A 15,000-nucleotide genomic window follows, 5' to 3' on the forward strand; every position below is an offset into this window, starting at 1 on the left:
GATGGACGTGCATTTGGTGCTGAAAACCTCTCTGCCCTGTCACTCTTTATAAGACTGTTCCCCCCCTCTCTCTCTTGTCATCTCCCCTCTCCCTCTCTCTCTGTCCTTCCCTCTTTCTCTCTCTCTCCCTCTCTCTCTTGTCTCAACTCCTCCCTCCCTCTCTCTCTTCCTCCCTCCCTCTCCCTTGCTCTCTCTCTCCCTCTCTCTCTTGTCTTAACTCCTTTCTCACTCTCTCCCTCCCTCTCTCTCTCTCCCTCTCTCCATCTCCCTCCCTCTCTCCCCCCCTCCCTCCCGCAGTATCAGATCCGTGCCCTGGAGTCCCAGAAGCGGCAGCAGGAGATGGTTCTGCGGCGTAAGACCCAGGAGGTGACGGCCCTGCGGCGTCTGGCCAAGCCCATGTCGGAGCGCGTGGCGGGCCGGTTGCCACGGCGACCGCACAGCGTGGACTCTGGGGCCGAGCTCTCGGCCAGCACCGCCACCTCCTCCGAACCCGAGTCCTCGCGCTCCAGCGTCTCCAGCATCGTACGCCAGTGGAACAGCAAAGTCAACGGATACGTGGGGGAGAGTGTGAGCGCGGGACACACAGCCAGGTAAGGGGGGGGACACACAGCTAGGTGAGGGGGGGGGAGTGTGAGGGGGGACCACACAGCCAGGTGAGGGGGGGAGAGTGTGAGCGCGGGACACACAGCCAGGTGAGGGGGGGGGGGGGGGGGAGTGTGAGCGCAGGACACACAGCCAGGTGAGGGGGGACACACAGCCAGGTGAGGGGGGACACACAGCCAGGTGAGGGGACGGCAGGGGGTGGCTGGTACTTCACAAACTACAGCAAGGACCAAAAATGCAAATTTATGAAGGCAAAAATGAATGTATTAATTATAATCTCAAAGACTCCAAACACTATTTATGAAAAGACAATTACTAGTTCAGATGCTCTTTAAGTCTGAAGTTAGCTAACAAGCTTGAAGTTCAGCTCAGTTTTATTGGACTTTTGTTACGGCAGGCTTAATAATGAGTATTGACATTACAACTGCACAGAGCCTGAGCCTTAGAACATTTAACCAGCCAATAGGAGTCATCCTTCCTGAGTGACTGAAGCTCACCCTCCGACCTCTGACCCCTGACCTCCTGTCTGTCGCCCCACAGCAGCCGGAAGAAGTTCCAGCGTAAGGGCGTGGGGACCCCCTTCTCCAAGGCGGCGCGGCAGAAGTGGCAGGCGCTGGAGAGGAGGGTCACGGACATCGTCATGCAGAGGATGACCATCAGCAACGTGGAGGCAGACATGGACCGCCTCATCAAAGTGCGCTTATGCACACACACACACACACACACACAGACACACACACACACAGACACACACACACACACATACGCACGCACGCACACACACACACACACACACAGACACACACACACACAGACACACACACACACACACACATACACACACGGGCACGCACGCACGCACACACACACACACACACACACACACACACACACACACACACACACACACACACACACACACATACACACACGGGCACGCACGCACGCACACACACACACACACACACACACACTCTCTCATGGGTTTACATGGACCGCCTCATTGACTTCTTTATGTGTTTATGTTGTCTCATTTGGTTCACACTTCATACTTTACTGCAGTGATTCCCAAACCTTTCATGGCAAACCCCCCTCTGACAGTGGAAAAACATCTCACATCTACCGTCATCTGATTTGGAGAAAACCTTCTCATTGCCCTGAACGCTAGACTCTCTGCTCTTATTGACAGTGCAGCCATTTCTCTCTCTGTCTCTCTCCTCTCCTCTCTACTCTCCTCTTCTCTCTCCTCTTCTGTTCTCTCCTCTTCTCTCTCCTCTTCTCTCTCCTCTTCTCTTCACTCTCCTCTTCTTTCTCCTCTTCTCTCTCTTCTCTCTCCTCTCCTCTTCTCTCTCTGTCCCCTTCAGAACTTCTCTATCCTCCCAGGTCCTCAGCACTCCATTGCTTTGGTCTGTTTCGTCACTGTGTCACTTTTGATCTGTTTTGTTAAGATGCTTTGACACAAAGCTGAACTATTAAACCACAACATGACTAAAACTTCAAGTGCTTCTCTGTCTTTATGTCTGTCTCTCTCTCTGTCTGTCTGTCTGTCTGTCTGTCTGACTCTGTTTGTCTGTCTGTCTTTCTGTCATTCTGTCTTTCTGTCTCTCTTTCTCCTACCCTCTGCTGCGTGTCTCAGAAACGCGAGGAGCTGGCCGTCCAGCAGGAGGCGCTGTTGCGTAAGCGTGAGCGGCTGCTGATTGAGAGGCCGTGGGTGGAGGAGGAGGAGAGGGCGGTGCAGGAGATGAACGAGGAGATCGAGGTCCTCAACGCCAACATCGACTACATCAACGACAGCCTCTCTGACTGCCAGGCCACCATTGTACAGATCGAGGAGACCAAGGCAAGGAGTGTGTGTGTCTGTGTGTCTGTGTGTCTGTGTGTCTGTGTGTCTGTGTGTGTGTGTGTGTGTGTGAGAGAGAGAGAGAGAGAGAGAGAGAGAGGGAAAGAGTATGCGTTAAGTCAGGTGGTAGAATGACCAACTCTATGACTAATCCAATAAGCACCATGTCACCAGATGTAGCCATTTGTTTAGTTGCCTCCAACCTCACATATGTGTGTCTGCATCTTGTGATTGTATAGTTCATCTGTTATTATATATATATAGTATCTTATAATATATATATAGTATATTATTATATATAGTATCATGGGCATTCTGTGTATGCCAAACATCTTGTACAGCCGTGGCTTGTTTACTCGACCTCATGGCTTCAGACTCTCATATTGGGTCAGATCCCTGAAAGCTGCATGGGTTTATTATTGCATAATGCTATTATGTTCTGAGTGTTCATATGCTTGTGTGGCTAATGGGTTTAATCCAGCCTAGCGTTTTCTTTTCTGTAATTCCTCTGTGTCACTGTGCCATCTTACACATTGTTTGGTTTTGGAAACGTCTGTTTGTTGTGAGGATTTAGCGTAGGGTCGCTGACATCCAAATTCCTCGTTTGAAATGCTGTGAAATGCTAATGTTAGCTGCGTTAGCGAGGCCTAAAAGCCTGGGTCTTTCCTGCAGGATGAGCTGGACTCGGTGGACACGTCGGTGGTCATCAGCTCGTGCTCGCTGGCCGAGGCGCGACACCTCCTGGACCACTTCCTCAAGGCCTCCATAGACAAGGTGAGCGCCACTGCTGACCGCAGGCAACAAACAAGGACCCAGATCCCAGCTGAGGTGCGGCCAGATCCCAGCTGAGGTGCGGTCGTATCTGGGCCAGCTCTGGGCCAGATCCAAGCTGACGTCGATCTGGGCCTCACACTCTGGGCCTCACACTCTGAGGTTTTGAGTGGCAGTAAATAGAGAAATGTCCTGCATCTGAGGCTAACCGTTACAGCACAATTGGTGGGGTGTGAGTGTGTGTGAGTCTGATCACAAATGGTCGGGTGTGTGTGTGGGTGAGTGTGTGTGTGAGTGAACAGAAGATCCAAACAGTAGAGAGCAGCAGCTGCTTCAGACTGTGTGTGTGTGTGTGTGTGTGTGTGTGTGTGTGTGTGTGTGTGTGTGTGTGTGTGTGTGTGTGTGTGTGTGTGTGTGTGTGTGTGTGTGTGTGTGTGTGTGTTATATTTATTTAATGTTAGTGTTTGAACAGGAAGAGGAAGAGAGGTTCAGAGATTGCGCTGGTGTGGTGTCTAAGTGTGTGTGTGTGTGAGCAGGGCCTGCAGGTGGCTCAGAAGGAGGCTCAGGTCCGACTGCTGGAGGGTCAGCTGAGACAGACGGACGTGATTGGCTCCTCACACTGTCACATGATCCTGGAGGCTCTGAAAGACAAGGGTGAATACATCCCCGAACTGCACGTGCTCAAACACAACGCACAGCTGGGTTAGTATACTCAACCATTACACCAAACAGCTGGGTTAGTATACTCAACCATTACACCAAACAGCTGGGTTAGTATACTCAACCATTACAGCAAGTTAGTGTACTTACGCACAGCTGGGTTAGTTAGTGTACTTACGCACAGCTGGGTTAGTTAGTGTACTTACGCACAGCTGGGTTAGTTAGTGTATTACGCACAGCTGGGTTAGTATACTCAACCATTACACCACGTTAGTGTACTTACACACAGCTGGGTTAGTATACTCAACCATTACGCCAAGTTAGTGTACTTAATAATACTCAGCTTAGTTTTCTGGCCCTTTACAGTGAGCTAGTATACTCAAACATAACACCTAAATGGATTAGTCTGTGCAGTCATTATGCCCAGCTGTGTTAGAGCACAGGAACATGTGTGCCAAGGCTGGTTAGTATGCTCCTCCAAGCCTGGTTAGTATGCTCCTCCATCACACACTGTGTGCCAAGCCTGGTTAGTATGCTCCTCCATCACACACTGTGTGCCAACACTGGTTAGTATGCTCTTCCATCACACACTGTGTGCCAACACTGGTTAGTATGCTCTTCCATCACACACTGTATGGTCACAGTGCCAAGCCTGGTTAGTATACTCCTCCATCACACACTGTGTGCCAAGCCTGGTTAGTATGTTCCTCCATCACACACTGTGTGCCAAGCCTGGTTAGTATGCTCCTCCATCACACACTGTATGGTCAAGCCTGGTTAGTATGCTCTTCCATCACACACTGTATGGCCACAGTGCCAAGCCTGGTCAGTATGCTCCTCCACCACACACTGTATGGTCAAGCCTGGTTAGTATGCTCTTCAATCACACACTGTATGGTCACAGTGCCAAGCCTGGTTAGTATGCTCCTCCAAGCCTGGTCAGTATACTCCTCCATCACACACTGTATGGTCACAGTGGCAAGCAGGTGGGGTGTGCTTTAACCAACACAGAGCAGGCCTGCTGGACTCACGACAGGAGTGAGGTGCTCATTGTGTGTGTGTGTGTGTGTGTGTGTGTGTGTGTGTGTGTGTGTGTGTGTGTGTGTGTGTGTGTGTGTGTGTGTGTGTGTGTGTGTGTGTGTTGTTTCTCGCAGAGAATGGCTATGCCAGCACTGATGAAGAGGCGTCTGAGTTCAGCCAGGCATCAGAGGGCAGGTGAGTGTGTGTGTGTGTGTGTGTGTGTGTGCATTTGTAAATATATGTGCCTGCATGTCTGTACGAGTGAGTGAGTGAGTGAGTGAGTGAGTGAGTGAGTGAGTGAGTGAGTGAGTGAGTGAGTGAGTGAGTGAGTGAGTGAGTGAGTGAGTGAGTGAGTGAGTGTGTGTGTGTGTGTGAGTGTGTGTGTGTGTGTGTGCATTTGTAAATATATGTGCCTGCATGTGTGTGTGTTTATGACATGTCTATTATCTGTCTGGTCTAAGTTTCCCTGTCTGTGTTTCCCGTAGTGTTTACATCATGAAAAGCTCAGCCAGTCAGGATGACTTCAAACTCAAGGTACTGATCTCAGCGGCCGCCTTTGTACTTATGACAAGACAACAGACACTGTTTGTGTTTATGACAAGACAACATGCACTGTTTGTGTTTATGACAAGACAACATACACTGTTTGTGCTTATGACAAGACAACATACACTGTTTGTGTTTATGACAAGACAACATACACTGTTTGTGTTTATGACAAGACAACATGCACTGTTTGTGTTTATGACAAGACAACATACACTGGTTGTGTTTATGACAAGACAACATGCACTGTTTGTGTTTATGACAAGACAACATACACTGGTTGTGTTTATGACAAGACAACATGCACTGTTTGTGCTTATGACAAGACAACATACACTGACACAGTCTGTGTGGTGATGTATTGAAGTGTCACATGGGTAGAACGCGTGGATATGCTTACAGTAAAGGGCAATGAGAAGTAAATACACTAAAGGAATGAACTTGGGGACTATTCATTCTGTATTTGTAACTGAAGTAAAAGATTTCATATGAAAATTGAGCCAGAGTTTCAGGTGTTTCTCCTTTATTCAGCAGATGGCGGTATAGCATAGCCTATTTAAAATGTGTGTGAGAGCTGTGAAACCGTCTCAGCTTTGAAACAAGAGAGAAGCATGTATTAGACAATTTGTATGAAGTTAAAAGCTCACACTAGTTTTGTTCATACAAAAACTGTGTACTTACTAAAAAGGTCTTCATTTAACGTGACAATTGTGTAGTAATGCAGAATGGAATAGTGTGTTCATGTTCAGTGCATTAAGCAATGGAGTTATAGGAACCCTGTTGTAGCCCTTCAGTAAGGCCCAGTGTAAATGGGTGCTGTGCGTGTGTGTGTGCGTGTGTGTGTGCGTGTGTGTGTGTGTGTGTGTGTGTGTGTGTGTGTGTAGCCCTTCAGTAAGGCCCAGTGTAAACGGGTTCTGTGTGTGTGTGTGTGTGTGTGTGTGTGTGTGTGTGTGTGTAGCCCTTCACTAAGGCCCAGTGTAAATGGGTTCTGTGTGTGTGTGTGTGTGTAGCCCTTCAGTAAGGCCCAGTGTAAACGGGTTCTGTGTGTGTGTGTAGCCCTTCAGTAAAGCCCAGTGTAAACAGGTGCTGTGTGTGTGTGTGTGTGTGTGTGTGTGTGTGTGTGTGTGTGTAACCCTTCAGTAAGGCCTAGTGTAAACGGGTCCTGTGTGTGTGTGTGTAGCCCTTCAGTAAGGCCCAGTGTAAACAGGTGCTGTGTGTGTGTGTGTGTGTGTGTGTGTGTGTGTGTAGCCCTTCAGTAAGGCCCAGTGTAAATGGGTGCTGTGTTGTAGCCCTGTTCTAGTCCTGTGTTGTAACCGGGTGCTGTGTATGTGTGTGTGTGTGTGTGTGTGTGCAGGTGGAGTCCAGTCTGTGTGTGCAGATCAAGGCGGTGTCTGCCGAGTACCTTGGGCCCCTCCTGGACCCCACCACCAAGAACATCACCAAGTCCCTGGCCTCCCTCACCGACATCCAGGAGAACGGCCTGGCCTTCTCCACCCGCGAGGCCCTGTCCAAGGACCGCGTGTCCCGCACCATCAGCCTGCCCGTCCGGGGCCACACCTTGTGAGTGTCACTCTGAATCGTGTCTTTTTTACCTCAGTCGCCGCCAAACCCCTGTGTATCCACCGGTCCTTTGCCCCTCATAACCTCACTCAGCACAGCGGAAATGATCTTGACATATATTCAGTGTTTCAGCAACTTCCCTGATAGTCCAGGCAAAGTAGGGTTTTACGACAGACTCATTGTAAAATAATCTAAAAGCAGCATTGCCATCACCCATTGGCAGTAGGATGATTGGATGAAGATTGGGCCGATGTATTTGTCATACATATGAATGGTGTTTCTGCCTATGCAAATTAGGACATATTCAATAAGTGTGGAGCTCATGTGCATATTCAAATTAATTTCAAAAGGGGGTGTATTGTTGCCTGGCATTATTAGCACACATCTCGGATTGATGAGAATTAAACATATTTCCTCAACTAGCATTTCTTAGGACTTTTAGTATGTTGTTCTGGACACCTCATAGAAATGATCTTTGCCTGGACTATGAGACTTTAAGGCTGAACTAGAGGCCGAGGTACGGAGGTGAGTGTAGCATAGTGTAGCAGAGAGCAAAGAAGAGGCAATCCTTTTTTAGTTTAGAACTTTCAACTCAAGGAACTGCACTTTTCCACCCCTATGGAGAATGCTGGAAAAGTCTAGACTAGAAGTCTTTTAGAAGTATTGAAAGAATTGAAAGAAGTATTATTCCTCAGACTTTAAAATATTCAAGAATTGATTGGTTTCCAGATTGAGCTCATGTGGAGCTGCATGTGTTGTGATGAGATGGTCTTGTGTGTATGTGTGTGTGTGTGTGTGTGTGTGTGTGTGTGCGTGTATGCGTGTGCGTGTGTGTGTGTGTGTGTGTGTGTGTAGAGCAGCATATGCTTGATTCTCCACTCATGCTAAATGGCTCAAGCTCACAGAGTGTGTGTGTGTGTTCTGCTATTTTCCACTCCTGTGGTCTCATTTGAAAAGAAAAATTTCAAATGTTTTGATCTCAGTTTCTGTGTGTGCGTGTGTGTGTGTGTGTGTGTGTGTGTGTGTGTGTGTGTGTGTGTGTTAGTCCCAGGCAATCCAGAGGTTCAGATGCATCCCCATTGACTCGTAGGCAGTCTTATGACCGTGGATCACTGTATAGGTAACGTAAACATTCATTACTTCATGAGACTAATTCAAGTTTGTGGTGCTGCTTGAAATGAAAATATTGTTACTTTATTATTGCTGTAGTATAATGACTTACCGTGTATGTATATGCATTGACATATTGTTCACAAATGCCCTGGGATTGTTGCGCAACCCAACTGGTGGATCAATGGTGCAACACATACATTTAACAGTCAAATTTATAATTCACATTCTTTGCTTACAAGTCCCATTCTATGAAATCCTCTGGTAAGTGTGTTTATGTCAGTATACATGTAGGCCACATGAGTGTTGGAATCACCTGTCTGCTTAAAGTCTTAGAGCAGGTACGCATGCATGTCTGTGTCAGGTCCTAAAATGACTGGGGGTGTTGGTAAACACAGTACGCCCCACCCCCCCTCCCTCTCCTCCATCCACAGGCCTCCTGACGTGGGCTACACCCCTCCCTCCTCCCCCCCTCTCCGTACACGCAACGACCGCAACGTCTTCTCAAGGCTGACCAGCAACCAGAGCCAGGGTTCAGCACTGGACAAGTACGTACACACACACACAAGCACACACACACACATACTACTCGTAACCATAGTGACGACAAACAAAACAAGTTTTCTAAACCTTGTGTTGACCACTTGCTCTCTACCCTATTGTACCCGTGTCCTATCAGTGCCTTATGTGATGGAAGCCATCTCTCACCAGCTGACTGAGACCAAATGTTATTGTGATCTGAAATGACTCGACAGCCCGGTCGTCTGCTACTCCAGTTTCAGAATGGAACATTTGGAAGTGATCTTGAGCATCAGAGAGATGCTCTGCTTTGGAACCGATTCAGATCTGATCTGGATCTGATCTGATCTGGTTCTGATCTGGCCCAAATCTGGCTCAGATCTGGCCCTGATCCGGCTCGGTTATCTGTCTAGCGGGAACACACTGGTACTACAAACCCTGATGTCAGGCCATTAATATTGCTGCCATCTGGACCGGATCACCTGATCTTGACCTGATACGTCCCAAACCTAGACCTGATCAAGGCCAAACATAGACCTGATCTAAGACAAACCTAGACCTGATCTTGATCTAAGACACATTTAGACCTGATCTGTCAGCTTCTGCCTGGAATGTATCTATCTCTAGCTAATGACTCCCTCCTGTCATCAGTATTTGATTAGTCTTGTCTAAGCTCTGGGCTTTTCACTCTGATTCACTTCCTGTTTCCCTGGTGTAGTGTCGCTGTCAATAAAGCCATCATGGCGCCCCGCTGTCACTCTATAGTGTGTGCAATCATGAGGTGTTGGGTCCCGCTAGCGCCGGAGCGATGCTGATAATGAGGTTGCGCTAGCTAGCGTTAGCCGTCCCGTTAGCGCCGGAGAGATGCAGATAATGAGGTTGCGCTAGCTAGCGTTAGCCGTCCCCAGCTCCGTGACCCCTGTTGATTCTCATTATGCTAGCAGGTGTGGGCCAATTGGGTCAGGCCAAGCAATCATTTCTCCTTCTGCGGATGTTTGTGTTACCAGCGCGGCTTTGGTAATTGAATCAATGGTGGCTGAGATGATTGCTGCAGACGGGCTAAATTGGTCATCCGTCATTGCATTTTCCCCCGTTACTCTCAGCCTGAAGCATGTAGAGAAGTGTGTGTGTGTGTGTGTGTGTGTGTGTGTGTGTGTGTGTGTGTGTGTGTGTGTGTGTGTGTGTGTGTGTGTGTGTGTGTGTGTGTGTGTCCCCACCTGTCTTGGTGAGCAGCAGGTTGACCTCGTTGGTGAGCAGCTGAGTGATGCGTGCGTTGAGGTGGTCGATGTGTGTGTGTGTGTGTGTGTGTGTGTGGTGAATAGGTGAGTGGAAATTGACTTCCGTTAGACATTTCATAATGAGAAAGATAAAGGTGTTACCAAAGGTTTTGATTTGCAAACTGCTTTAGCCCAAAGAGTTTGTCACTCCTGCACTTGATTTTCTGTCTCTGTTTGGCACAGCTTGTGTTCTGTAGAGTCTCTGATGCTCGATCACAACTTCATCCAGACGGTAAACACAGAGGTTTGAGCTGTGGGGGAGCAGGAAGCCTTTGTGTGAGCGTTCGCTTTGAGGGCGTTCGGTGGTGCATGGATGTTTCGCTGAAGCACAGTGGAGAAACAGCTAGAGGTCACTTAAGGTCGCCCCGGAAAAGTCATAAAAAATGCCTGTGTAGCTGCCCGTTCAGTGTAGCCATGAAATATTCATAAAACAGTTCACAGCTTTTATTGCAGCTGGGATCCTGTGTGCGTGTGCGTGCGCGTGTGTGTGCGTGCATGTGTGTGTGTGTGGGCGGGTGTTTGTGTGTGTGTGTGTGTGTGTGTGTGTGTGTGTGTGTGTGTTTGTACGTACGTGCGTGCGTGCATGCGTGTGTGTGTGTGTGGGCGGGTGTTTTGTGCCGGTGAGACAACAAATCATAGAAAATAGTTTATTTAACTGTATACGCTGGTGCGTTGGACACCCTGGTGTGTTGCGCAAGTGCAGCTGAGAAGTTTTATCTTGCATTCATAAAGGACTTTAGTTGGGTCCATTATGTGCGTGGCCTCTTTAATACAGCAGGGTCAGGAACAGACACAGGGTTAGGAACAAGAGGAACAGACACAGGAACAGACACAGGAACAGACACAGGGACATGAACAGACACAGGAACAGACACAGGGACAGGGACAAGAGGAACAGACACAGGGACAGGAACAAGAGGAACAGACACAGACACAGGAACAGACACAGGAACAAGAGGAACAGACACAGGGACAAGAGGAACAGACACAGGGACAGGAACAGACACAGGGTCAGGAACAAGAGGAACAGACACAGGGACAGGAACAAGAGGAACAGACACAGACACAGGAACAAGAGGAACAGACACAGACACAGGAACAGACACAGGGACAAGAGGAACAGACACAGGAACAGACACAGGAACAAGAGGAACAGACACAGGGACAAGAGGAACAGACACAGGGACAAGAGGAACAGACACAGGGACAAGAGGAACAGACACAGACACAGGAACAAGAGGAACAGACACAGGGACAGGAACAGACACAGGAACAGACACAGACACAGGAACAGACACAGGGACAAGAGGAACAGACACAGGAACAAGAGGAACAGACACAGGGACAGGAACAGACACAGGAACAGACACAGGGACAAGAGGAACAGACACAGGAACAAGAGGAACAGACACAGACACAGGAACAGACACAGGGACAAGAGGAACAGACACAGACAATGGGACAGGAACAAGAGGAACAGACACAGGAACAGGAACAAGAGGAAGAGACACAGGGACAGGAACAGACACAGGATCAGGAACAGACACAGGGACAAGAGTAGGGCTGAACGATTTGGGAAAATAATCTAATTGCGATTTTTTTACCAAAATATTGCGATTGCGATTTAATATGCGATTTTTTTTTTTTATCCTCTTTTTTTCCCAGCAAAACGTAATGAATGATTTAAATATGACCAACACAATATTAGATACATTTAGTGTAAAATATTCTTTCCCACATTTTACATGCATGCACTTTTTAAACACTGTGTGCAAAATGTACCATCTTAAAAAAAAAAAAAAAAACTTTTTTTTTTTTTTTTTTTTTAGACCACGTTTTTTAATCGCGAACGTTGCGGTTAGAAAATCGCGTTCTATCATGTCGCGATTAAATCGCAAATGCAATTAATCGTTCAGCCCTAGACAAGAGGAACAGACACAGGAACAAGAGGAACAGACACAGGGACAGGAACAAGAGGAACAGACACAGGGACAAGAGGAACAGACACAGGGACAGGAACAGACACAGGGACAGGAGGAACAGACACAGACACAGGAACAGACACAGGGACAAGAACAGACACAGGAACAGACACAGGGTTAGGAACAAGAGGAACAGGGACAGACACAGGAACAAGAGGAACAGACACAGGGTCAGGAACAGACACAGGATCAGGATCAAGAGGAACAGACACAGGGACAGGAACAAGAGGAACAAGAGGAACAGACACAGGGACAGGAGGAACAGACACAGGGTACCTCCTGTGGTATTAGTCTCATGAAGCCTCGTAACTCCTGTATGATGGGCTATACAGATGTCTTTTTATTGTGTCCATTAAGGTGGCAGTTCAAATACATTAATATAGCTTATTGTAGGCTTCTGTTTGCAATCTACAGGTATTAAATATGTTACGTACACACACAGTGTTAAATACATTACGTACACACGGTGGTCGGACTGAGAGTTGCTTCTTGCTGCGCCCCCGTGAGTTGGAGGGCCATGGAGGCTTTGGTGCCCAGGGGTCCTTGCTGCGCCCCGTGAGTTGGAGGGCCATGGAGGCTTTGGTGCCCAGGGGTCCTTGCTGCGCCCCGTGAGTTGGAGGGCCATGGAGGCTTTGGTGCCCAGGGGCCCTTTGATTTCATTGACCCCCCATGGTGCCACAGGTACTCACCGGAATCAGTCTTCCCTCTCTCCTGATGACATCCTGTCTGTTTGCTTCCTACTTCCTGTTGGGCTCTGTCTGCTGTCTCCTGCTAACCCCTCCCCTTCTCTGCGCCCTCTTTCTGTCTCTCCTCCTGTCAGCTGCCTGCTTCCTGACAAGCCCCTCCCCTCCCCTCTAAACCCCACCCCTCTCTGACTGACTCCTCCCTCCTCCTGCCCCTAACCCTACTGCTGTTTTGCCCTTTAGGTCGGATGACAGCGACTCCTCTCTCTCGGAGGTGCTCAGGTAGAGATTTCTGTCTGTCTGTCATTCTGTTTCCTGCTGCCTGATTGGCCTGTGGTTGACCATGCCACGCCCACCTCTGGTGGGCGTGGTCATCTGTGTTGCATGCTGCACCTGATTGGTCGTCCCCCATCTCTCCTCTCCATGTTTGTTCCCGTGTTTGCTGTGACAAACTGAATGAACCTTACGCTCTAAGGCCATCTGAATGCTCTTCACCGCTGTATTCATAAAGAAAGACAAACCATTCCAAGGAAAGTATCCTACATACTTTTAGATTTGTATCAGTAAATAAAAGATGATCTAATACCCCTCATCTTTAATACATCTGATATAGATCCAGCCCAATATTATTGCTAAATAAATCTTAACGCTGCCTGCAGGACCCCAATATAAAGTGATATATTTGGCCCATGGAAGTGCAGTTCTGTGATCCATTATAAGGGCTTTGTAGTAGATGTGCTCAGTGTGCCATTGTGAAGGTCAATATTAGGACAATTCTGTGATCCATTAAAAGGGCTTTGCCGTAGATGTTCTCAGTGGGCCATTGTGAAGGTCATTATCAAGAGATGAATGGCTGTATTGGTGTTATGTGCACACCAAACACCTTAATGTATATAAGACGTCTAGAGTCTGCACTTAGATTGCACTCCGGAAAGTTCCAGTGGCTTTCGGAGTCGCCGCGCCTCGAAGCTGTCGTTGAGGAGAGATGACTCAAGCTCCAGAGGGGCGGCTCATCAACCCCGTCAGCAGCGAGTTAGAGGTGCAGAGAGCGTGTGGAGCTTTAGCGGTGCTGGCTCGCATGCTAACGTTAGGTCTTCAGCCCCGGGGCGAAGAGGGCATCTACCCAGAGTGCACCTCACACATTCCCCCCCCCAGTCTGCCTAATGCTGGGAGGGTATGTGCAGGGAGAATTAAAACTACCCCACCCAATCAAAGCACAGCCTTGGATCTTATTACTCCCCCAACGCTTTCAGGGACAACTCAACTAATTTTACAGTGTATAGTTAGAGTTTATGAATTTGGCAGATGCTTTCATCCAAAGACAGTCACAAAATATATCTGATACAAAGAATAGGGTAGTTCAAAGTTCAAAGTACTTTATTTGTCATTGTCACAAAAACAACGAGACAGTAGAGGCAGCAACAGACAGCTAAAAATTGAAATTGCTGTGGACATTAACTGCCACAGCTAAATAATAATAAATAACAATCAATGAATAGATAAATAAATATCCCTGAGTAAATTAAAAAAAGAAATATATACATTGAGGTGCATCAATAGTTGCAGGGTGGAGTGTTAAGAGTGCAGTCTATGAGGGCGGGCCGGGCCGGGGGGGAGGTGGGTTGGTTTTGGGTGAGCTGTTGAGAAGCCTTATTGCACGAGGGTAAAAGCTCTTTGCCATTCTGGAGGTGCGCGCTTTTGTTGATCTGAACCTTTTCCCTGACGGGAGTAGCGGGAACAGATAATGGGCAGGGTGGGAAGGGTCCGTGAGGATGCGATTTGAACGCTGCAGGCATCGGGAGGAGGAGATGGAATAGATGTAAGAACAACAGTGAGAAATTCATCGTTATTCACAATGTGATAATATAAACGATATTAAATAGCAAAGTACAGGTCAATTATTAGGAGATTGGGTAAACATTCCAGTTCCATCTCCAGACAAACACACAAGTCATAGTGTGACTCATCATGAGCTCCCAACTCGCCATATTAAAAGCCCTTGTTTATTCCTCGCCACATTAAAAGCCCTTGTCTATTCCTCGCCACATTAAAAGCCCTTGCCTATTCCTCGCCACATTAAAAGCCCTTGTCTATTCCTCGCCACATTAAAAGCCCTTGCCTATTCCTGGCTGTCCACAGAGAGTTCCTTTGCGGCTTTGGTTCTCTTTGTAGCCACAACTAATCTGCCCTGTCCAGTTCCTGAACTCCCGGCCATCCCTGTAAAGATGCTTTATATCTGAGCAAGCCCTGTGTGGCAGTAATCTGCACACAGACACACACACACACATATACACACGCTGTGTTTTTATTTGTGTATTGGATCTCGCCATAGGCATCCGAGGGCGCTAGGCTTAACGCGGTATAGAAGAGTGTTGGGCTAATCCCATTGTGGCTGCAGACAGATAAGGTTCATTCACCCCCTCCTCATC

At 48.0% G+C, this 15,000-nt stretch overlaps 1 protein-coding gene across 6 annotated transcripts in view; it reads left to right on the forward strand.

Moving 5' to 3' along the window:
• Positions 1-15,000, forward strand: part of kif21b (kinesin family member 21B) — a 100,068-nt gene that overhangs the window by 63,563 nt on the left and 21,505 nt on the right. For 3 of the 6 annotated variants that reach the window (XM_031567825.2, XM_031567819.2, XM_031567818.2), the window contains 11 exons: positions 298-590; positions 1,144-1,297; positions 2,240-2,443; positions 3,116-3,217; positions 3,751-3,916; positions 5,029-5,089; positions 5,380-5,428; positions 6,795-7,000; positions 8,046-8,120; positions 8,545-8,658; positions 12,815-12,853. In XM_031567825.2, coding sequence (XP_031423685.1) covers positions 298-590; positions 1,144-1,297; positions 2,240-2,443; positions 3,116-3,217; positions 3,751-3,916; positions 5,029-5,089; positions 5,380-5,428; positions 6,795-7,000; positions 8,046-8,120; positions 8,545-8,658; positions 12,815-12,853 — 1,463 coding nt within the window. The remainder of the gene's footprint in view (positions 1-297; positions 591-1,143; positions 1,298-2,239; positions 2,444-3,115; positions 3,218-3,750; positions 3,917-5,028; positions 5,090-5,379; positions 5,429-6,794; positions 7,001-8,045; positions 8,121-8,544; positions 8,659-12,814; positions 12,854-15,000) is intronic. The other 3 variants (XM_031567826.2, XM_031567824.2, XM_042707829.1) reach the window with 2 other exon arrangements.

The sequence above is a fragment of the Clupea harengus genome, chromosome 5 (assembly GCF_900700415.2).
Source record: "Clupea harengus chromosome 5, Ch_v2.0.2, whole genome shotgun sequence".
Taxonomy (NCBI): Eukaryota; Metazoa; Chordata; class Actinopteri; order Clupeiformes; family Clupeidae; genus Clupea; species Clupea harengus.